The 22,987-nt window shown below is 35.2% G+C and overlaps 1 protein-coding gene across 2 annotated transcripts; it reads right to left on the minus strand.

Annotated features, from left to right (window-relative positions):
• Positions 1–2,336: 2,336 nt before the first annotated feature.
• Positions 2,337–20,887, minus strand: LOC117333732 (phosphoenolpyruvate phosphomutase). 2 transcript variants are annotated; one of them, XR_004533993.1, is made up of 10 exons: positions 20,674–20,887; positions 19,776–19,834; positions 18,888–18,984; positions 16,363–16,575; positions 15,634–15,734; positions 15,304–15,421; positions 8,082–8,161; positions 6,661–6,837; positions 3,689–5,597; positions 2,337–3,636 (listed from the first exon to the last, which is right to left on the minus strand). XR_004533993.1 is itself a non-coding variant. In XM_033893157.1 (9 exons), exons 1-9 carry the CDS (start codon positions 20,723–20,725, stop codon positions 5,514–5,516), a joined length of 981 nt encoding a protein of 326 aa, XP_033749048.1. In that variant the 5' UTR covers positions 20,726–20,887; the 3' UTR covers positions 2,337–5,513. The 2 variants fall into 2 exon arrangements, 1 of the variants encoding a protein (XP_033749048.1); XM_033893157.1 differs by having other exon boundaries at positions 2,337–5,597.
• Positions 20,888–22,987: the final 2,100 nt, after the last annotated feature.

Here is a 22,987-nt window from a genome sequence, read left to right on the forward strand (position 1 = left end):
TATATCTCCAAATTTTTGATGAACATTAATTTTACAACATTTCAGTTTGTCAAATGAGTTACCTCCCCTGACAGACTCATTTACACTGACAACTGTATGTACATGTAATGGACTTTGTACACGTCTTTGCTAAATGAAAAAGGGTGATGGTGTCCTATTAGGGATAGGTGCACTTACATGTAGGTTGAATACTTTAACTCTATCAAATAAAACACAACCACAAAAGGATGAAATTCCCAAATAATTTTATTTTACCTTCATCCAATGTCAATATGCAAGTCACCATGGTACACACTCTTCCTTCTACATGTAAATGTGAATTTCAGAAATTTAAGAGAAAAAAAAAAGAAAAGTTGTACCATATCATTACATTCATTACCACTCAATGTATTTTGCCAAACTGTCTGTGAACATTGATAACCAGGGTTGATTGTTTTTGGAGTGTCTTAATTTCTTAAATAAAGTTGGATAAATTCAATCAAACATTCACATAAATAAAAGTTGGTTGCTGAAAACACATGTACAATCACATTAGATAAATTGGAAATTGGAAACACTTATTTTCTCATTGTATAAGGTTAAATTGAAGACCTGGACAACCATAATTTTAACATAATAACCTGCAGAAAGAAATTTGTATATTGAAATGTCATTAAGGTAGGAACCAAGGGTCATGTTTTGCCAATTAAAACTCATTTTGAAATAAAATAATACATGAAAATAGAGTTCACAAAAAATGAGTAGTGTACAGTATGTAAGTACTGAGAACTTCCAATATACAAAATGTAATACACATCTAATAATAACTAAATACAGCTACAACAAATAAAAGACACATCAAACTTTGGTATAGACCGGGCAAGTTTATTAATTTCCCTCAAAAATATATATAATGCTGTAAAAAAAACTATTCAAAAAGCAAAAACTGGCTTAAAGTGAATATGTAAAAACTTCTAAAAATTAAGGAAGCTATAAGTTCAAATATCTATCTACTAAAGAGTAAAAGAAATCTCAGCAGTGCAAAATGTAAAGTGTCCACGTGTCCGTTTTATCTGGCAATAAGCTCATTGATTGGTTAACCCTACGCACCATGTGACATCGAGTCAAGCAGCTATATATTTTGGCTTTGATCCCTGCCAAGACTTATTAAAGGACAAATATGGAGCATTTGATCAAGTTAGCTAGCATAAAAGTAATATATATATATATATATAACTGATAATTGACAAAAGAAGACGTTACATTATATAGGTTATATATATATTTATAACAGATCTTGTTAAAAAAAGCAAAAATGAGTTTTATTAACATTTCAAATATTTGATTAATATGTCGTGTAATTATTTTGTCATCTTATTCCTCCATCAAGCTCCTGTTTCTCTTGCCTAATTAGCTTCTACAAATGTATTACATTTTCGACAATTTCTGTTTAAAATCATTGTATCAAATTACAACCATATTATTGGAAAAGACAACACAAAGCAAGGAAAAAATTAGCACCTAACACAGAAAAGTATACTTTTACTTTTTTGAGTACTGAAAATCAAGGTTGAAAGGAAGTTGAGTACTTTTGTAGGTAGCATATATCCTTAAGTTAATCCCAAGGTTTCTGATCGTTTAAAAAAATGGTATTTTTAAAAGGCTGATAAACCATCAGAAACCTTCAGATTCCATAAGTACCACTGGATATACATGTAGATATAAAATGTATATTGTACATGTATCATATTTATAAACTTTTATAAATTGTCAGTAACACGTGAACATGTATAACATTTAGATAATTTGTAGGAAAATAATAATAATGAAAAAAAAGATGTTGAACAAAGGCAGATCTAGATCTAGCCCGAGTTTCCTCTGGCCCTGAAACCATGTGTGGTGTAGGACAATTGGTTTGTTTGTTTTTGTTTAACGTCCTATTAACAGCCAGGGTCATTTAAGGACGTGCCAGGTTTTGGAGGTGGAGGAAAGCTGGAGTACCCGGAGAAAAACCACCGGCCTACGGTCAGTACCTGGCAACTGCCCCACGTAGGTTTCGAACTCGCAACCCAGAGGTGGAGGGCTAGTGTTAAAGTGTCGGTACACCTTAACCACTCGGCCACCGCGGCCCCGGTGTAGGACATGGTGACGGGGCCAGAGGAAACTCGGGCTAATCTAGATCCAGGATATATCCGAACAAAAAGGTGGCCTTTGGTTTGTTTGTTTACTCTGATCTCTAGTTGAGGGTTTAAATGAAGTTGAAGGGATGATTTTCTGAAGCCAATATTGTTGTAACGTGTACATCATCTCAGATATTTGAAATAAAAATTAAAAAAAAAAAAAAAAATACATATAACATAACAATTAATTAACTATATCTTGATTATCTTGATATCAATATATAATTATATGTAATATATATTATAACAATTCTGTATCAAAAACACAAATAAAGATAACAAAACACATACAAGAATTCTTCAAAGCACTAAATACGTTATTGTCAATGTCACAATGTTTTACGGATATGTATGGTCATGAACAGCTGTGTATATTAAAATAATACCTGGTACGTCCTTGCTGAAGCGTACGTCATAGCCATATGTAAGCTTTCTCAATCTCTTTAGCAGAACACAATGGATGATACAAAATTTCTCACAAATTCATATGTGAAATTTTTTTTCATGAAATACAATGGAAACAATACAATAGAATATTTTTCTAACAAATTAATATGTAAATTAGTTTGCGCAGACCTTTATGATGACACAATGGAAATGATACCATTGTATTTCTCAAAAGAATTCATATGTAAATTATAGTTTTCTCAGATCTTTAAACAAAAACGTTGACATCAGAAAATAATAGCTATAAAAGAGAGTGAGTTAAAAAAAAGAAAAACTTTGTTCATATCTCAAATAATCAAAAAAACATAAAGTAAAATTATGTTTCACAAAAAATATAGCAAAACTATCTGCACAGTTGTAAACCTGGACAAACTAAGCAGATGTTTATCAGTTAGAATATTAACTACTATAACATTTCCATGGAGACTATATCCTGATTATAGGCAAAAATATTAATTATTTGGTTCTCAGGCCTTATCTCATTTGCTCCAAGGGCTATTCCATTAAAATATCTACCGGACCCCAGGACTCCACATTAAATCACTTCTATCCATGGTTGGATTGCCTTCCTATTACTTCTATGTAATTTATTAGATAAATTCTATGGGTGGTACCCCTTAACCAAACCTGGAGTCCTGGGGTGGGGTAGATGTTTTACTGGAAAAACCCTGGAATGAAAAAAGTCCTCATCTCATATATTTTCCTGGTTCAATAATAAAAATCTTGCTTAATTTTCTTTGGGAGAAGAATGTGGGGAAAAAAGCATCACCAGCAAACCTTTCACCTGTGATATATCCAACATGTTCATTAATGTGAAACAAAGACGAAAAGTCATGATAAATCATGGTTTCCCACATTTTGAAGCAGTATATTATGAAAATGGATAATATTTGTTTTGAAAAAAAACATACCCTCATCTTTTTCTTCACCAATAAAATGATAAAACAATTAACTCTCTCACTCATCTCTTTTTAGAAAAATTTGCCTGAGAACCAAGTAATTAATTATATTTAGCCTTCATATAATATACCTTGGCCTGAGAACCCAAGTAATTAATTATATTTAGCCTTCATATAATATACCAAGGCAAAGATCAGGAAGGAAGAAAAACTTTTCTGAAAATCAATATCTTCCACACACAAAGTCACACATGACAGATATTCTTTTAAAACTTCAATATTTATATCAAGTTCGACAATATCTTTGTGAATTTTTATCGAGGCCTGTGTTTTTTCCTGAATTAAACCCCGACTCATTTGTAGCGATTTTGTGTCACAATGTAATAAAACCATGTTGTATATACATTGCATGAACATGCATGTAAAATTATGCAAAGAATTCAGGTGGAAGAGCCAACTCTGTTCGTTTTGGTTGGGTGGGTATTAGGTTCCTGAACTCAGCTGGATAGCCAAAGGAATGCAGGGCGATTGAGCAATAGAGATCATTAGGTTAAGTATATGTAACATAATATATTCAAGAACATCTACTCTGCTGGTTTTATGATTGATAAACATACAAAAATATTGTGTGAAATGTAAAAAGAAATTAAAAAAAATTAAAAGTGAAAAAAAAAAGAGAGAAAAATTATAAACTGCTATTAGTATACTATGTACATTAAGAATATAATTTTTCTTTTTTTTTCTTTTTTACCACAACCTCACTTTAATTCATTAAACCCAATATTGAGTTGAATCAAATTCAAGTTCTGACTTAATTAACACAATTCTCTCAAATTCCATTTCAATCTACAAACCTCAACAATACCCAATGTATTTTCATGACATATAAGAATCCTATCCTTCTACGTCATTAGCACTTAAATAAATGATGTAAAACATATGTAATAGCACTATTGTGGCATCATAAGTAATTATGATGTCGTAATAAATATATAACGTCGCACAATTGATTTTCTTTGTAGAGAAAAACATATGGTTCAGGTCAAAAATCCTGTCTTACATAGAGAATAATTTGAGAGTTTTACTATCAAATATTCTAATACATACAATAAGAGTTCTGTGATTTTAAACATAATTTCACGCACCTTATGTCATATGGAGTTGATCAAACTAATTCAATGATTTGATTTGCCGCTCCCCAGAATGCTCGTGGCATATCAAATGACTGAACTCTTTCAATAAATTCCATATTACATAGCCATTCATGTAAGATCCTCGAGCTGAAATATCACTTTAAGCTTGTTTTCAAATCCTATATGATTTGTATTTTGATGTTGTGTGTAAGTACTTGATTATTAATAAAACATCATTTAAACTAAAAATATCACTCGCAATCTATCTAAATGGACCCCATTGATAAAATACCTGGCGAAAACCCCACACATTTAGTCCACATATCAAAAACATGTTTACCACACTTTACTACAAGATATTAATGACCTTAGCTTTTAAAAAGCATATCATAAATTTAAACAATGATTAATATCTGATAAATACAATTTGTATTCAATATATTCATTAGAAAATACATAGTTTTGATTAAAGAACTGCAGCAGTCTTAGAGAATGAGAAAGCTAAATACCAAAATCCCTTCATAACGTAATGTTGTCTGCAAATGCTACATCTCCGACAAAGAGTAATGAGGATCGATTGAAAACGAGAATAGGCTGCTGAATATTTTTACGAACCCAAAACTTATATACTTAAACCTATATTACCACCATCCAAAAATTCATTGCATCATGACGAAATTCTTTCATATGCTTCACCTATATTTTGAAGATATCTTCCGGTCTTATATTCACGATCACTGTCTGGACGAAGAAACTTTTTCTTCATTTGTTAGTCTTGACATGATATTTTTCTTTACCATGGGTGCTATTTTATGTTTTTTATCGACGATGTAGCATCTTAAAGTCGGCCTTGTGATGTTCTGTGGACATGGCTATCACTTCTGTGGAAGGTACTTGTTTTCTGCCTGTACCAGCTCGTCATCCTGTTGCAGTCGGAACACTTCCTTCACCGTCACAATCTATTGGCAAATGTATAAAAATATGAATTGAACAATTTTGACCAAAAAGTTATACTGGTCAAAATATGATTTCAATAAAGAAAATGTAACTTTTTAAAGGGCATTCCTTCATTTGGATATCAGAAACATGCACAATTTTTATTGATGAAATATATGTCGATCGGAACAATGATTATATAAGTGTTCATGCCTACAAGTAATGAAATTAACCCTGAAATGTACAGGAAAAAGGCATATTGTAGACAAATACAACATGTCTTTGTGTTAATTAGTGTTACTTCGGGTCAAATTAAAAAAAATCAGGACTTATTACTTGAAGAACTTTGGTTTATTTTGAGAGTAAAACTGCCTTATTAATGTAAAGATTATAACTTTTACTGCTTGGAAAAAAAACCCATATTTTCCACTAACTTTAATTTTGACAACCTAAACTTTATTCAAATGAAGGAATACTTAAGTATAAGAAAACAAAACAAAGCATAGCTATGCCCAGTACAGACATTTTTTTGTTTGTTTCATAGCAGAAGTGTCAATTTTCAGGAATTATTAGAAAACTTGATTCATATAACATGACCAAACTCATGGGCCTTAATGGTCACCTTATTTTATCACTCAATTTGGCCAATTTTAGCCCCGCTCATCAGCATCTGAGGGTCATTAAAGGTCAATATGAGTATAACCTCAAACCCTAATCCCTTACTGATAATTCTAAACAAATTTTAATTATTTCCAATAGCAATTCAACAAATGACACTAAAAAATGTGATTTCTCCATATAAACTTTAGCAAAATTGAACCCCCTCCCGAGGGGTAAGTGTGATCGAGACCCCAGGTTTACAAAATTCACAATTTTAGTAAATTCCTGTAAAACTGTTTCATCTATGCAATGTATTTGATACTAAAATATCTGAGTCTTGAGAAGATGATTAAAATTTCATTAAATCTCAGGTGACCCAATAAAAAAAAAGTTTCATTTTACAAATGAGTTTTCACGCTCGAAAATCTGGATAAGAATTAATATTCCCTGTGTAGTGGGCTAAGTTGATGAAAGGCAATAACTCACCTTTTTCTCAACATTTTCAAGGGACTGATCTTTGTAGATTTGTGCTGTTGTCTGTTGCATGGCTGACACAGCGGCTCGCAGGTTATGGTTGGCCCAGATCACCATGGAAACGCCCATATCTCTGAACGTCTGTGTTGGGGTCGTGTAGTATTTTGTTGGTACTATTACCACTGGACCCTGCAATTTATGTCATCATGTGTTTAAAAAAAAGTTAATTTTAGTAATATACAGTATTTCAGGCCTCACCTTAAATAATCAAATTAATATAGCTGTATAAAAGCAAAAGCTAGTAGCAGGCCTAGCAAACATACATGTGATTATGTACAGTACTTACTAGTGATGGCAATTGGTTTCATTTTAAGAATTAATAATTCAAAACTTAAAATTGATCGATTAATGATAATATTGGTTTTCTGAATTTTCCACAGAATTGCCATTTTGTAGAAAATGTATGTACATCTTAAGAACACTTATCATACGTCTTAGCTTTTTTTATGAATATTTCTGATACGGAACATAAAGTATTTATCGCTTGTTAATAAAATCTTAATTGCATGTAACCAACAAATGAGTATGTCAGTTAAAGATCAACTACTTCTTGGTTAGATAACATTACACAAATATGCCAAGCTGAAGAATTACGGACACTTCAAGAAATGTCTGATTAATTGACTTTTCAAAATTGTCACCGACAATCTTTCCTTTTTTTTTTAACAAATTTTTATTATTTTCAATCATCCACCCATGTAATAAATGTACTTGAAATGAACATACATTTTCTACACACGGGCAATTCTGTGCTAAATTTAGAAAACTGATTATAATTGAATATCGATTCTGAAAGTGAAACCGATTCCCTTCACTAATACGTCCTGCGCCCTCCAAGTCTGTCAATCTTCTCCACAGTGAAACGTGGACACACTGCCACCATTCCTTGACTACATGTAAATGTACATGTGGTTAACATCAACAAACAAAACTAAAGAGATGTAATGACAAGCTACAATATGCAAATTCCAAGGTTCTAGAATGTAAAAATCATTTGACATGCCAATTATAGTTCTATGTGACACTTTCGTTGAACACCCAAGTATACATGCTTTCTTCTGATATGTGATACGAATTAATTTAATTAACATACCTGATATGTGATATGAATTAGTTTTAATTAACATACCTGATATTTGATGAATTATAAGTTTTAATTAACATACCTGATATTTGATGAATTATTAGTTTTAATTAACATACCGGATATTTTATGAATTATTAATTTTAATTAACATACCTGATATTTGATGAATTATTAGTTTTAATTAACATACTTGATATTTGATGAATTATAAGTTTTAATTGAATGAATTATAAGTTTTAATTGACACACCTGATATGTGATAAATTAAAAGTTCTAATTAACATACCTGATTATTCCAAGCTTTCATAAATGCCTCAATATCAGACGGATCCGACTTTTTACTGTGCATCAAAATTGCATCAGCTCCTGTAAAGAAAATATATATATCGTTAGTAAAGAAAGCAAATTAAATTGGCCCTTATGCACAAATAAGCCCCTGTCCACATATTACATGAATATGCATGCCAAAGTCATGCGTCAAATTAAATTTTGCTGTGTCATTAACCTGAGGTCTCAGGTTAATGGATGCCCTGAAGGCTGGATATAGGCTTTTGTCAACAAATATGCCCTTGTACCCAAAAAATTATAAGCCCCTGTCCACAAATAAGCCCTCGTCCTCATTTTGCTGAATCATCAATTTTGCCAAAAAATAAAGTTATACTTGGATACTAAACTTTTATACTAGTGGATACGGCTTAATTGAGGATAGATATGGTGTTTCAAACAAGAACTGCTTCTGTAATATCGGTTGTCTTATAACAACAGAGCTTATTTCCATAATCTTGGTAATTTTTCAGCTATCAATGCAGTCAGAAGTATGTAAAACAAGTAGCCGACCATAATAACATAAACGTATGACATGGATGTACAAAACTTTCTAACATGGTTTCAGCCATGAATAACAGAAGGAGTTGCCTATATATTCCGGCATACTTCAAAGTGGTACCATGTTTTTCTAGAGAAGAGATCCTGCACAGAGTCTTTCCCTTGCCTGTGACAGAGAAATATCTAGTCTGAGGGGTGATATGGTTAGTTTTCTATCCTAAGTCAGACAGAGAAGTATCTAGTCTGAGGGGTGATATGGTTAGTTTTCTATCCTAACTCTGACAGAGAAATATCTTGTCTGAGGGGTGATATGGTTAGTTTTCTATCCTAACTCTGACAGAGAAATATCTAGTCTGAGGGGTGATATGGTTAGTTTTCTATCCTAACTCTGACAGAGAAGTATCTAGTCTGAGGGGTGATATGGTTAGTTTTCTATCCTAACTCTGACAGAGAAATATCTTGTCTGAGGGGTGATATGGTTAGTTTTCTATCCTAAGTCAGACAGAGAAATATCTAGTCTGAGGGGTGATATGGTTAGTTTTCTATCCTAACTCTGACAGAGAAATATCTTGTCTGAGGGGTGATATGGTTAGTTTTCTATCCTAAGTCAGACAGAGAAATCTCTAGTCTGAGGGGTGATATGGTTAGTTTTCTATCCTAAGTCAGACAGAGAAATATCTAGTCTGAGGGGTGATATGGTTAGTTTTCTATCCTAAGTCAGACAGAGAAATCTCTAGTCTGAGGGGTGATATGGTTAGTTTTCTATCCTAACTCTGACAGAGAAATATCTAGTCTGAGGGGTGATATGGTTAGTTTTCTATCCTAAGTCTGACAGAGAAGTATCTTGTCTGAGGGGTGATATGGTTAGTTTTCTATCCTAACTCTGACAGAGAAATATCTAGTCTGAGGGGTGATATGGTTAGTTTTCTATCCTAAGGCTGTGACAGAGAAATATCTAGTCTGAGGGGTGATATAGTTAGTTTTCTATCCTAACTCTGACAGAGAAATATCTAGTCTGAGGGGTGATATGGTTAGTTTTCTATCCTAACTCTGACAGAGAAATATCTTGTCTGAGGGGTGATATGGTTAGTTTTCTATCCTAAGTCAGACAGAGAAATATCTAGTCTGAGGGGTGATATGGTTAGTTTTCTATCCTAACTCTGACAGAGAAGTATCTAGTCTGAGGGGTGATATGGTTAGTTTTCTATCCTAAGTCAGACAGAGAAATATCTAGTCTGAGGGGTGATATGGTTAGTTTTCTATCCTAAGTCTGACAGAGAAATATCTAGTCTGAGGGGTGATATGGTTAGTTTTCTATCCTAAGTCAGACAGAGAAATATCTTGTCTGAGGGGTGATATGGTTAGTTTTCTATCCTAAGGCTGTGACAGAGAAATATCTAGTCTGAGGGGTGATATAGTTAGCCTCTATCCTAAGTCTGACAGAGAAATATCTTGTCTGAGGGGTGATATGGTTAGTTTTCTATCCTAAGGCTGTGACAGAAATATCTTGTCTGAGGGGTGATATGGTTAGTTTTCTATCCTAAGTCAGACAGAGAAATATCTAGTCTGAGGGGTGATATGGTTAGTTTTCTATCCTAAGTCAGACAGAGAAATATCTAGTCTGAGGGGTGATATGGTTGGTTTTCTTTCCTAACTCTGACAGAGAAATATCTAGTCTGAGGGGTGGTATGGTTAGTTTTCTATCCTTAGTCAGACAGAGAAATATCTTGTCTGAGGGGTGATATGGTTAGTTTTCTATCCTAAGTCAGACAGAGAAATATCTAGTCTGAGGGGTGATATGGTTAGTTTTCTATCCTAAGGCTGTGACAGAAATATCTAGTCTGAGGGGTGATATGGTTAGTTTTCTATCCTAAGGCTGTGACAGAAATATCTTGTCTGAGGGGTGATATGGTTAGTTTTCTATCCTAAGTCTGACAGAGAAATATCTAGTCTGAGGGGTGATATGGTTAGTTTTCTATCCTAAGTCAGACAGAGAAATCTCTAGTTTGAGGGGTGATATGGTTAGTTTTCTATCCTAAGTCAGACAGAGAAATATCTAGTCTGAGGGGTGATATAGTTAGTTTTCTATCCTAAGGCTGTGACAGAGAAATATCTTGTCTGAGGGGTGATATGGTTAGTTTTCTATCCTAAGTCAGACAGAGAAATATCTAGTCTGAGGGGTGATATGGTTAGTTTTCTATCCTAAGTCAGACAGAGAAATATCTAGTCTGAGGGGTGATATGGTTAGTTTTCTATCCTAAGTCAGACAGAGAAATATCTAGTCTGAGGGGTGATATGGTTAGTTTTCTATCCTAAGTCAGACAGAGAAATATCTAGTCTGAGGGGTGATATGGTTAGTTTTCTATCCTAAGGCTGTGACAGAGAAATATCTAGTCTGAGGGGTGATATGGTTAGTTTTCTATCCTAAGTCAGACAGAGAAATATCTAGTCTGAGGGGTGATATGGTTAGTTTTCTATCCTAAGGCTGTGACAGAGAAATATCTAGTCTGAGGGGTGATATAGTTAGCCTCTATCCTAAGTCTGACAGAGAAATATCTTGTCTGAGGGGTGATATGGTTAGTTTTCTATCCTAAGTCAGACAGAGAAATATCTAGTCTGAGGGGTGATATGGTTAGTTTTCTATCCTAAGGCTGTGACAGAGAAATATCTAGTCTGAGGGGTGATATGGTTAGTTTTCTATCCTAAGTCAGACAGAGAAATATCTAGTCTGAGGGGTGGTATGGTTAGTTTTCTATCCTAAGGCTGTGACAGAGAAATATCTAGTCTGAGGGGTGATATGGTTAGTTTTCTATCCTAAGTCAGACAGAGAAATCTCTAGTCTGAGGGGTGATATGGTTAGTTTTCTATCCTAAGTCAGACAGAGAAATATCTAGTGTGAGGGGTGATATAGTTAGTTTTCTATCCTAACTCTGACAGAGAAATATCTAGTCTGAGGGGTGATATGGTTAGTTTTCTATCCTAAGTCAGACAGAGAAATATCTAGTCTGAGGGGTGATATGGTTAGTTTTCTATCCTAAGTCAGACAGAGAAATATCTAGTCTGAGGGGTGATATGGTTAGTTTTCTATCCTAAGTCAGACAGAGAAATATCTTGTCTGAGGGGTGGTATGGTTAGTTTTCTATCCTAAGTCAGACAGAGAAATATCTAGTCTGAGGGGTGATATGGTTAGTTTTCTATCCTAAGTCAGACAGAGAAATATCTTGTCTGAGGGGTGATATGGTTAGTTTTCTATCCTAAGTCAGACAGAGAAATATCTAGTCTGAGGGGTGATATGGTTAGTTTTCTATCCTAAGTCTCTGACAGAGAAATCTCTAGTCTGAGGGGTGATATGGTTAGTTTTCTATCCTAAGTCAGACAGAGAAATATCTAGTCTGAGGGGTGATATGGTTAGTTTTCTATCCTAAGTCAGACAGAGAAATATCTTGTCTGAGGGGTGATATGGTTAGTTTTCTATCCTAAGTCTGACAGAGAAATATCTAGTCTGAGGGGTGATATGGTTAGTTTTCTATCCTAACTCTGACAGAGAAATATCTTGTCTGAGGGGTGATATGGTTAGTTTTCTATCCTAAGTCTGACAGAGAAATATCTAGTCTGAGGGGTGATATGGTTAGTTTTCTATCCTAAGTCAGACAGAGAAATCTCTAGACTGAGGGGTGATATGGTTAGTTTTCTATCCTAACTCTGACAGAGAAATATCTTGTCTGAGGGGTGATATGGTTGGTTTTCTATCCTGTCAGACAGAGAAGTATCTAGTCTGAGGGGTGATATGGTTAGTTTTCTATCCTAAGGCTGTGACAGAGAAATATCTAGTCTGAGGGGTGATATGGTTAGCCTCTATCCTAAGTCTGACAGAGAAATATCTTGTCTGAGGGGTGATATGGTTAGTTTTCTATCCTAACTCTGACAGAGAAATATCTTGTCTGAGGGGTGATATGGTTAGTTTTCTATCCTAAGTCAGACAGAGAAATATCTAGTCTGAGGGGTGATATGGTTAGTTTTCTATCCTAACTCTGACAGAGAAATATCTAGTCTGAGGGGTGATATGGTTAGTTTTCTATCCTAAGGCTGTGACAGAGAAATCTCTAGTCTGAGGGGTGATATGGTTAGTTTTCTATCCTAAGGCTGTGACAGAGAAATATCTTGTCTGAGGGGTGATATGGTTAGTTTTCTATCCTAACTCTGACAGAGAAATATCTAGTCTGAGGGGTGATATGGTTAGTTTTCTATCCTAACTCTGACAGAGAAATATCTTGTCTGAGGGGTGATATGGTTGGTTTTCTATCCTAAGTCAGACATTGAAGTATCTAGTCTGAGGGGTGATATGGTTAGTTTTCTATCCTAAGTCAGACAGAGAAGTATCTAGTCTGAGGGGTGATATGGTTAGTTTTCTATCCTAAGTCAGACAGAGAAATATCTAGTCTGAGGGGTGATATGGTTAGTTTTCTATCCTAAGGCTGTGACAGAGAAATATCTAGTCTGAGGGGTGATATGGTTAGTTTTCTATCCTAAGTCTGACAGAGAAATATCTTGTCTGAGGGGTGATATGGTTAGTTTTCTATCCTAACTCTGACAGAGAAATATCTAGTCTGAGGGGTGATATGGTTAGTTTTCTATCCTAAGTCTGACAGAGAAATATCTAGTCTGAGGGGTGATATGGTTAGTTTTCTATCCTAAGGCTGTGACAGAGAAATATCTAGTCTGAGGGGGGATATGGTTAGTTTTCTATCCTAAGTCAGACAGAGAAGTATCTAGTCTGAGGGGTGATATGGTTAGTTTTCTATCCTAAGTCAGACAGAGAAATATCTTGTCTGAGGGGTGATATGGTTAGTTTTCTATCCTAAGTCTGACAGAGAAATATCTAGTCTGAGGGGTGATATGGTTAGTTTTCTATCCTAAGTCTGACAGAGAAATATCTAGTCTGAGGGGTGATATGGTTAGTTTTCTATCCTAAGTCTGACAGAGAAATATCTAGTCTGAGGGGTGATATGGTTAGTTTTCTATCCTAAGTCTGACAGAGAAATATCTTGTCTGAGGGGTGATATGGTTAGTTTTCTATCCTAAGTCAGACAGAGAAATATCTAGTCTGAGGGGTGATATGGTTAGTTTTCTATCCTAAGGCTGTGACAGAGAAATATCTAATGTTGAGGGGTGATAGGTTATTTCTATCCTAAAGGCTGGACAGAGAAATATCTAGTCTGAGGGGTGATATGGTTAGTTTTCTATCCTAAGGCTGTGACAGAGAAATATCTAATTGGAGGGGTCATCAGGTTAATTTTCTAAGGCTGTGACAGAGAAATATCTAACCGGAGGGGTCATCAGGTTAATTTTCTAAGGCTGTGACAGAGAAATATCTAACCGGAGGGGTCATCAGGTTAATTTTCTAAGGCTGTGACAGAGAAATATCTAATTGGAGGGGTCATCAGGTTAATTTTCTAAGGCTGTGACAGAGAAATATCTAATCAGAGGGGTCATCAGGTTAATTTTCTAAGGCTGTGACAGAGAAATATCTAACCGGAGGGGTCATAAGGTTAATTTTCTAAGGCTGTGACAGAGAAATATCTAACCGGAGGGGTCATAAGGTTAATTTTCTAACCTAAGGCTGTGACAGAGAAATATCTAACCGGAGGGGTCATAAGGTTAATTTTCTAAGGCTGTGACAGAGAAATATCTAATCGGAGGGGTCATCAGGTTAATTTTCTAACCTAAGGCTGTGAGAGAGAAATGTCTAACCGGAGGGGTCATAAGGTTAATTTTCTAAGGCTGTGACAGAGAAATATCTATTTGGAGGGGTCATAAGATTAATTTTCTAAGGCTGTGACAGAGAAATATCTAATCAGAGGGGTCATAAGGTTAATTTTCTAAGGCTGTGACAGAGAAATATCTAATTGGAGGGGTCATAAGATTAATTTTCTAAGGCTGTGACAGAGAAATATCTAACCGGAGGGGTCATAAGATTAATTTTCTAACCTAAGGCTGTGACAGAGAAATCTCTTACCAAAGAGGTTGTTAACGTCAGTTTTCTAAGCTAAGACAGATGAGAAAAAATAATCAATCAACCCCTAGGAGTGCAAATGAGGATCTGCATCCTTGGGGCAAGATTCTTAGCTGCCAAACACTATACAATGAAATACAAACAAGACTATTAACAGTTATAGTGTATTTTTTTCTTAATTTCTAAAATTTTTGATTGAACATTAAATCTTTCATCCCCTTGGGTTTACAACAAGGGAATAGCAACCCGAGGGGAAGATTCTTAAGTTACAAAACACCTGGCTTGCCGAGTATTTGGCAGCTTAAATATAATTTTACCCTGAGGGTTACCCGTTTCATACCCAAGGGGGAGAATGATTATTATTCTCTTACCCTGTTTACCCTCTTATTTATCTAATATGGACGTTACATCAACGCAATGAAATATTGGCATTATCTCGTGATTGAATTGCTGATGTGACTTCATTGTATTGTCGCCGTGATGTCATGGAATTATTGATGTGACGAAATACAATTGTTGCAGCTATAAGGCCAGACAAGAAAATCTCACACTGGTAAAACTGTGGATATCCCTGTCCAGGGTAAGGGAATGTGTTATCACATCCAACTACCCTTTTATATTCTTTGACAAATTGCCAACAGTGGCTATACCTTATTTATGTGTAACTAACCTGCGTTTCTGTAAGCTTCTGCCCGTTTCAGTGCCTCATCGAGTCCCCATCCAGCGATGAAGGCTTCCACTCGGGCCACAATACAAAAGTCTGGATCTGTCTGTGTGTCCTTACAGGCCTACGAAGCAAGGTGTGTAAGATATAGGAACTTTTGTTTCAAATTTGTAAAATTTTTGTAAAAGTTTTCAGTAATATTAAAGCACAGCTTTGTAGAAGTTATACTGTACATGTGCAGTTCATACTGTAGTTAACAAAATCATGTATGTTAATTTCAATCTGACATAGTGCTAAAACTTGTCAGTACTCCAGATTAAATAATTCAACTCTAACCTTAATCTTCAAACAGAACTCTTCAATATCAGCTAATGGTTGTGCCCTCCCATCATGGAGTGAGTTTGTCTTTGGGAACAGCTTGTCTTCCATACAGGCTCCTAGGGAGAAAAATGTAACAGCTTTTCTATTTGACACAACAAAGCTGGTTGACAACAAACCTTATATTTATAAACATGATGGACAACACTTTGGGCAAAAAATCAGCATTAACAGCAAAACTTTTATTGTACAACAAATGTTGACATTTTGCAAAACAAATTTTAACTGCAAACAAATTAAAACAATTTTCAACCAGGGAGATATTCTGCTTTGCTCTCAATATTTAATGAAGGTCAAACAAAAATATTTATGATTCCTGTAAAATTGATCGGAAATAAGTATCAATTGCTTCATCTTAAAAGAATTTTTTCTGCACATTTAGAGAGTAGCTTAAATTTTTATGAAAATCTTGAATCTTAGGGTTCACTTGAGTAAATGCTGGCATTCAAAACTTTGAGGGAATATACATATATAGAAACCTGGAGTTTTGAAGCTCAATTTGAACTCGAATGCATTGTGTGTTTTACCTATAGTTAATTAAGCCTGGTAAAATCACACTGTGTTTGAAGTAATGTGCTATTTATAGCAATTATGACCTCTTAAAGTGACTGACAGTCCTATCCTTATAATTTTAATTTGATTATTTAAATATCAAACCAATTTTTGTATTTTGTGAAATACAATTACCTGCAATTCCTCTATCCTCTAATTTACGGACCAGTCGCCTCGCATTATTGAAATTTCCATAACCTGTGTCTGCATCAAGCAGGATCGGTATGTCTGTAGCGTCGCTCATGAACTCTACAACTTCCACGACTTGTGTCCATGATGCTTCGTTACTGTCGCGTACACCAAGCTGGGCAGACACAGACAGCCCACTGCCCCATATACCTTTGAATCCTGTACACATAAATATATATGCAAGTCTTTATGTAAATTTAAAATTACTTATTGATCTTACAACAAGCACGAAACAAGTTATATCAACTTATACTGATAAAAAAAATTGCTGGTTGAAAGTGAAAAGTTCCTGTAAATACTCTGAGCTGTTCCTTTTATTACCTTGTACATTTTGTATGTGTACATCAAAATCTTGAACTGTGATAGGTAGCCAATGCATTAATTACAAGAGATCCCAGAGGGATCTTGGCGCCCACCACTGAACGATCTTTATAGGTTCCATGTCAGATTGATCATTTCTCTATTTTTCCCTTCCTTTCACTAATCTGTGTAAATTGAGAAACATCCCTCTAGTACTTTTCAAACAAGGCAAAGCTATTTATGAAATTTGAGAAAGATACCTTCAGTACTTTCTGAGAAATAGCGCTAACAATCTTCAATCGTCAAAATCCAAGATTGCTGCCTGTCGGCCATGTTGTTTTCCAATTGGTCTCAAAATGCAAAATGCATAACTAGGCACCAAGGGGAGCCTACATATGAAATTTGAGAAAGATTCCTTTAGTACTTTTTGAGAAATAGCGATAACAATCTTCAATTGTCAAAATCAAAGATGGCTGCCTGTCGGCCATGTTGTTTTCCAAATGGTCTCAAAATGCAATATGCATAACTAGGCACCAAGGGGAACCTACACATGAAATTTGAGAAAGGTCCCTTCAGTACTTTCTGAGAAATAGCGATAACAAGAATTGTTTACGGACGGACGGAGGGACGGAGGGACGGAGGGACCACGGACGCAGGGCGATTTGAATAGCCCACCATCTGATGATGGTGGGCTAAAAACACTGGTGTGATGTGCGGTGGCCGAGCGGTTAAGGTGTCCCAACACTTTATCACTAGCCCTCCACCTCTGGGTTGCGAGTTCGAAACCTACATGGGGCAGTTGCCAGGTACTGACTGTTGGCCGGTGGTTTTTCTCCGGCTTCCTTTCCACCTCCAAAACCTGGCATGTCCTTAAATGACCCTGGCTGTTAACAAACAAACAAGTGATGTGCTCCCTCTTTCAAGTACCGTAAACCAGACATGCTGAGCACTGTGTTCTGCACCCTCTGCAGGTAGTAAGTCACGCTCGTTAGTCTGGATGGAAGAGCATGAGGATTCTTACTGTGGGAGTAAACAAGATTCCCCACAGAAAACCCATGTAGTCGGGCAGTTGACCTCATCCTTTTTCATATTCGAAAGGCATGTGAGTTACTATTGTAACACTCTGCCACCCAACCACCCTAGTCTTTTGTAGCTCTGTAATGGAGGTCATTATATTTAGATATTTTAATTCAATGTCCCCACTTGGGATCAAATGAAGGGCATTTAGTTGTCTAACCCTCTACTGATTGAGCTAAATCAGGAATACTGTCCACAACCAAGTAGGAAGAGGCTAGGATGTTCCTAGGAAATTTAAATTACTAGTCCTAGCTGGGTTTTCCATAGGTAACATTCTGCACGCAACAATGTTTGTGAAGAAAAAATAGAGTATTTTTGTGATAATATTTCCTGTAATCCCTACATGGCTGCCAATGAAGAAGAGGTCCAATGCCTCTGCTAGAGATCAAAGTTGGGACCATTGGCTTACTTGTCTGAAGCACTAACTGAACTGAAGATGATTAAATAATGTATTCGCTCTGGAAAGTATAACCTGTGTGTGTTCTTTGTGTTCTTGTCATCCTGATGTCAAACTCTCAGATAATTCCTTTTCCTCCCAGTGAATTTTCTTTTTCATTTATCTTTCCCCTTAGTTCTGTTAATTATACACTTACCCCCTTAGTGCTGTTAATTATACACTTACCCCCTTAGTACTGTTAATTATACACTTACCCCCTTAGTACTGTTAATTATACACTTACCCCCTTAGAGCTGTTAATTACATATATATACACTTACCCCCTCAGTACTGTTAATTATACACTTACCCCCTCAGTGCTGTTAATTATACACTTACCCCCTTAGTGCTGTTAATTATACACTTACCCCCTTAGTGCTGTTAATTATACACTTACCCCCTTAGTACTGTTAATTATACACTTACCCCCTTAGTGCTGTTAATTATACACTTACCCCCTTAGTGCTGTTAATTATACACTTACCCCCTTAGTGATGTTAATTATACACTTACCCTCTTAGTACTGTTAATTATACACTTACCCCCTTAGTACTGTTAATTGTACACTTACCCCCTTAGTACTGTTAATTATACACTTACCCCCTTAGTACTGTTAATTGTACACTTACCCCCTTAGTGCTGATAATTATACACTTACCTGCCTCCTGGACTATCCTGGCACTTAGACCATTGTGAGCTTCCATAATAAACTCCAATTCATTTGAGTTCAACATTTCCTTCAGCTGGGTGGTCTTCTATAAAAGAATAAAATAAAATGTTTTAAGTTAAGAATAAAAGAATCTTTCACTCCCTTGGGGGTAGACGGGGGATCCATCTCATTCCAAGAGTTAACTATCAGGAGGCTTGCTTAGTGTTATGCAGCTTAAGAATCTTGTCCCATGGGTTGAGATTCTGCCCGTCTCTTTCCCAAGGGGGTTTAATGGCCAACCCTGTTTTTCCTTCAAGAATGCATACATAATAGATATTACATCAGTGGAAGACAATATTGATGTGACATTATTGTCGATGTGATGTTATGGTTTTTTTACCATGATGTCATTTATTCCTTTTGAATTAAAAGGGAATCTGCAACCCACCATCTCAACCCTTGAAATTAAAGATAGAAACTTTTTAAAGTTCAGATACTCTCAGGACTTTTTTGCCCGCTGCTTTGGGACAATCAGGTGGCTTTTTTGGGGGCCTTTTCGTCTCATTTATGGGGGGAAAATGCAAATTTGAAAAGATTTTTTTCATGAGAAAACTGCAAATTTTGGGAAATGGGCCGAAATATGATATAATTTTAATTGGGAATGGGGCCCATCATCTGCAGTCCAGTATTTCTGCTTCACAAATGCAGTTATATTATGATCATGACCTGTGATTTTCTCATCTTAAACTGGCATATCATAGTACAATGCAATAGGTATGCATGTCCTGCTCCATTTTTAATTGTTTCATGCACAATAATAATCGTCAATATGTTAATTAATGTCTCGGGTTACTCAATACAATTAAAATTTAATGTTGCTATATTATAACAACTTACCCTTTTGGTTGAACCTGAAGACTGCCTTTTCTGTGAACACATAGCTGACATTTTTGAACCTGTGAAAAAATGTTGAATGGGGTCTACTGAAATGTTTTGAAGCAATATAGACAGTAATGCATGTACATGTACATGTAGGAAATGAAACAGTAATTGTAGCTCATTGATAATTCATTACACAAGACAAGTGTGTTTATTTGACATATAAAAGTGAGCTTGGTAATTTTTTCACTAGTACAAGCATTGGAATTTCACAGCTAGGCTGGGGCCTGTTCGTTTATGCAGATGAAACGGTTCATCAGTATTTAATTATAATATTTTAAACATATATCTTGACGCAGCTGCAAATAATAATACGGGCCTTGGAAGTCTTTGTCAAGGCTCATTTGAAAACAATATAAAATTCTAAGGTCTGTCTTTTATTACATAAACGAACACACCAGTCCAAACTAGTCTCATCGTATGTACTGTTCGGAACCTTCCAACTATACCTCGTTCAGTATTCCTCAGATTTTATAAACGTTATATACACTGCAGCAGTGAGAAAGTTGAACTTGTACTTTCACGACCACCTCCAATTAAACATACATGTAAAATATTTTTATGTCAGAGTCTTTTTATGTCCATAGATCTAGATAATTTCGTCAAAAGACGGAAAGTTCACGTTACCACAGGCGTCTGAAGTTCTGACAGTAAACCGAGATATAATATATACCATATAAAAAATAAGAGTATCTACTATAAAATAGATACTCTTATTTTTTATATGGTATTATATCTCAGTTTACTGTCAGAACTTCAGACGCCTGTGACGTTACTGAGAAAAAAACCCATCTAAGGATGTAAGTCTAGTTTCTGTAACTTTTACACGTAGCCACGAGCACCTGTTTCTTCTTACCATGACTCATCATTATATTCCTCAAAATTCTTCCAGTATTTTGCAGTGCCATTTCAAGTTAAGACAAATTGTGCAGTCCGTGAATCTTTGTCTATCTGGTCCCTTCACCTTCGCAATACTTGTTTGGCGTCCTTACCTAGCTAGCTTAGATGCAAGAGCTATCACGCCAAATGTTACCGGCGACACGACACACTTTTCAGGCAAACGGAAGTAAGCCGCAGTTTCGTACTCTTGTTTCACTTTCGATTATATCGACCGGGATTCATCATTCGGGCACCATCGGTACTTTCCGTAAACGAGATTTTTTCTGTTTTTATTAAAAAGGAAAGTGCCCATGTATAAAGTTCGGGTACTCACATGTCGAGTGCGGGAAGGACAGCAAAACTCACAGGTGCACGAACGAACATGAAGTCACGTGACAAGACATGTCTGGTATAAATAGATAAAGGCAGATAAATAAAAAAAAAAATAATTAGAGCAAGATATGTTTCAAAATATACCAACTTGAAAGGATAATATTTTAGATATATTCTTCTAAACAAACCCTCGCTTAGGCTTGTCCAGAGACTTGTATACGTCTCTGGCTTGTCACCATCAAACCAAAACGTTTCATCAGACCACGATTTTTTTTTCTGGAATTGAAACCTGCCTGACGTATCTTTATCTTTTTAGTTAAGCTGACTGGGCCACCTTTAGAACTGAGATTATAACATTATCTTTCCTGCATCAAACAACAATAAAATGTATTATCTTATATAAGATTTGTTATCACGATAATATGCCGAAACACAACTAATACAACATAGAATTATAATTTAACTCATTCCCTTATAACAATTATACACAACGAGAATTTTTTTTTTTTTAATATGTGTGTGTGTATTTCGTCACAAATTGCATGAAACTTGAAGGAAAAATAATCTGATACTTTCTCAATTAAGAAAAGTAAAATAAGCGCCTATATCATCTATTGTTAAACGTACATGTAGCGAATGAGCGAATAGTGAAAATTTGAGATAATATCTCATGTACATATTTATATTGCTCATTTAAATATGATTTAAAATTTGGGCATGGTAACATTTAATTTTTTTCTGGGGTCTGATCTAGCCCACCATGCTCCCTTTGGTGCCATTCCTATAAAGGACTACTTACAACCGGAAACCAGGGTAAAGTCTGATTTACATATTTATTACTGTTAATCTTAAAATGAATTATAAAGCATTAACCAAAATAACAGGTCCGGAGTTATATATATGCATTGGAATTTTCCTCACTACATGACAGTTGGTAAGATGCAGAAATGAATCAATACTTTTAAGGAAATCGTTTGCTTTCAAACGTTAGGTGAACGTTACTATACGTATGCTTAGGAATGTTATTGAATATAATGAAACACAGCTTTCTGAACGCAGATGTACAGATTTTGATATTATATATGAACCCTTTGTCTGATCTTCAATGAAATTAGTAAATCAATGTATTTTTAAATCATTAGGTTTGCACACCAACGCTGTCAGGAATGTTTTGCCTTATATATAAAGGCTGCTAAATAGTGGGATTAACGTCTCCAAACGAGACCAAGTGTGGTTTTCCTGGCTTGCCTGGGTTGTCACATGAACACAGTTCCCTGGTAGTTAAGCTTCTGAACTCTGACCCCTATCTGAGAGAGTGTCCAAGGCTCGGCTATATAACCGGAACAAGGACATTAATCCTCGTCAATCAACCCCTATCTGAGTATAATGATAATCGTTATAATTCCAACTTTTAACTTAACTCTAGAACACATGTCGTGCTATGTTATGACCACCGGTACAGTTGAAAGATTCATTTATATTAAATTCAATTCGACTTTACTGGAACTTTTATAACTGCAACTGTATCTTTATATATAAAAAAAATATATGTATGTATATGTATTTATGTATATATATGTGTGTTTGTGTACATAGGTGTGATCAATTTTCATCTTGTTTCTGGCTGGGGAGTTAGTATACTATTGTGTTTTTTTTTTGTTGATGAGAAATACCATTATACGTGTAAATTAACTGTGTGTATTATCATTATATTTATATGTTTGTTTTCTCTTTATTCATATTTGTTCTTCCAATAAGGTTTTTACCTCATCAATTAGGATTAAACATTTCTATCTTTTTATTAGATATTAAATTTCATGTACATTTGTAGGGTATTTAGGATTTGGATACATTTGTCGTGCTATTATGTGTTATGAATACTTATAGTCAATAGACATCTATGTTTTTCTCCTTTTTCATCTGAGCATTATTATTGTTACATTCTTTACACTATTATA

The sequence above is a fragment of the Pecten maximus genome, chromosome 8 (assembly GCF_902652985.1).
Source record: "Pecten maximus chromosome 8, xPecMax1.1, whole genome shotgun sequence".
NCBI lineage: Eukaryota > Metazoa > Mollusca > Bivalvia > Pectinida > Pectinidae > Pecten > Pecten maximus.

What these genes read in the sequence shown, in the direction of transcription:
- LOC117333732 (XM_033893157.1), bottom strand. Translation starts at nt 20,725, where the DNA reads ATGGCACTGCAAAATACTGGAAGAATTTTGAGGAATATAATGATGAGT. An exon ending in AGAAGCTTACAGAAACGCAG is followed by an intron (nt 8,162 to 15,303) that starts GTTAGTTACACA and finishes TTTTCTTTACAG; the next exon opens with GAGCTGATGCAATTTTGATG. An exon ending in TGAAAGCTTGGAATAATCAG is followed by an intron (nt 6,838 to 8,081) that starts GTATGTTAATTA and finishes CATAAATTGCAG; the next exon opens with GGTCCAGTGGTAATAGTACC.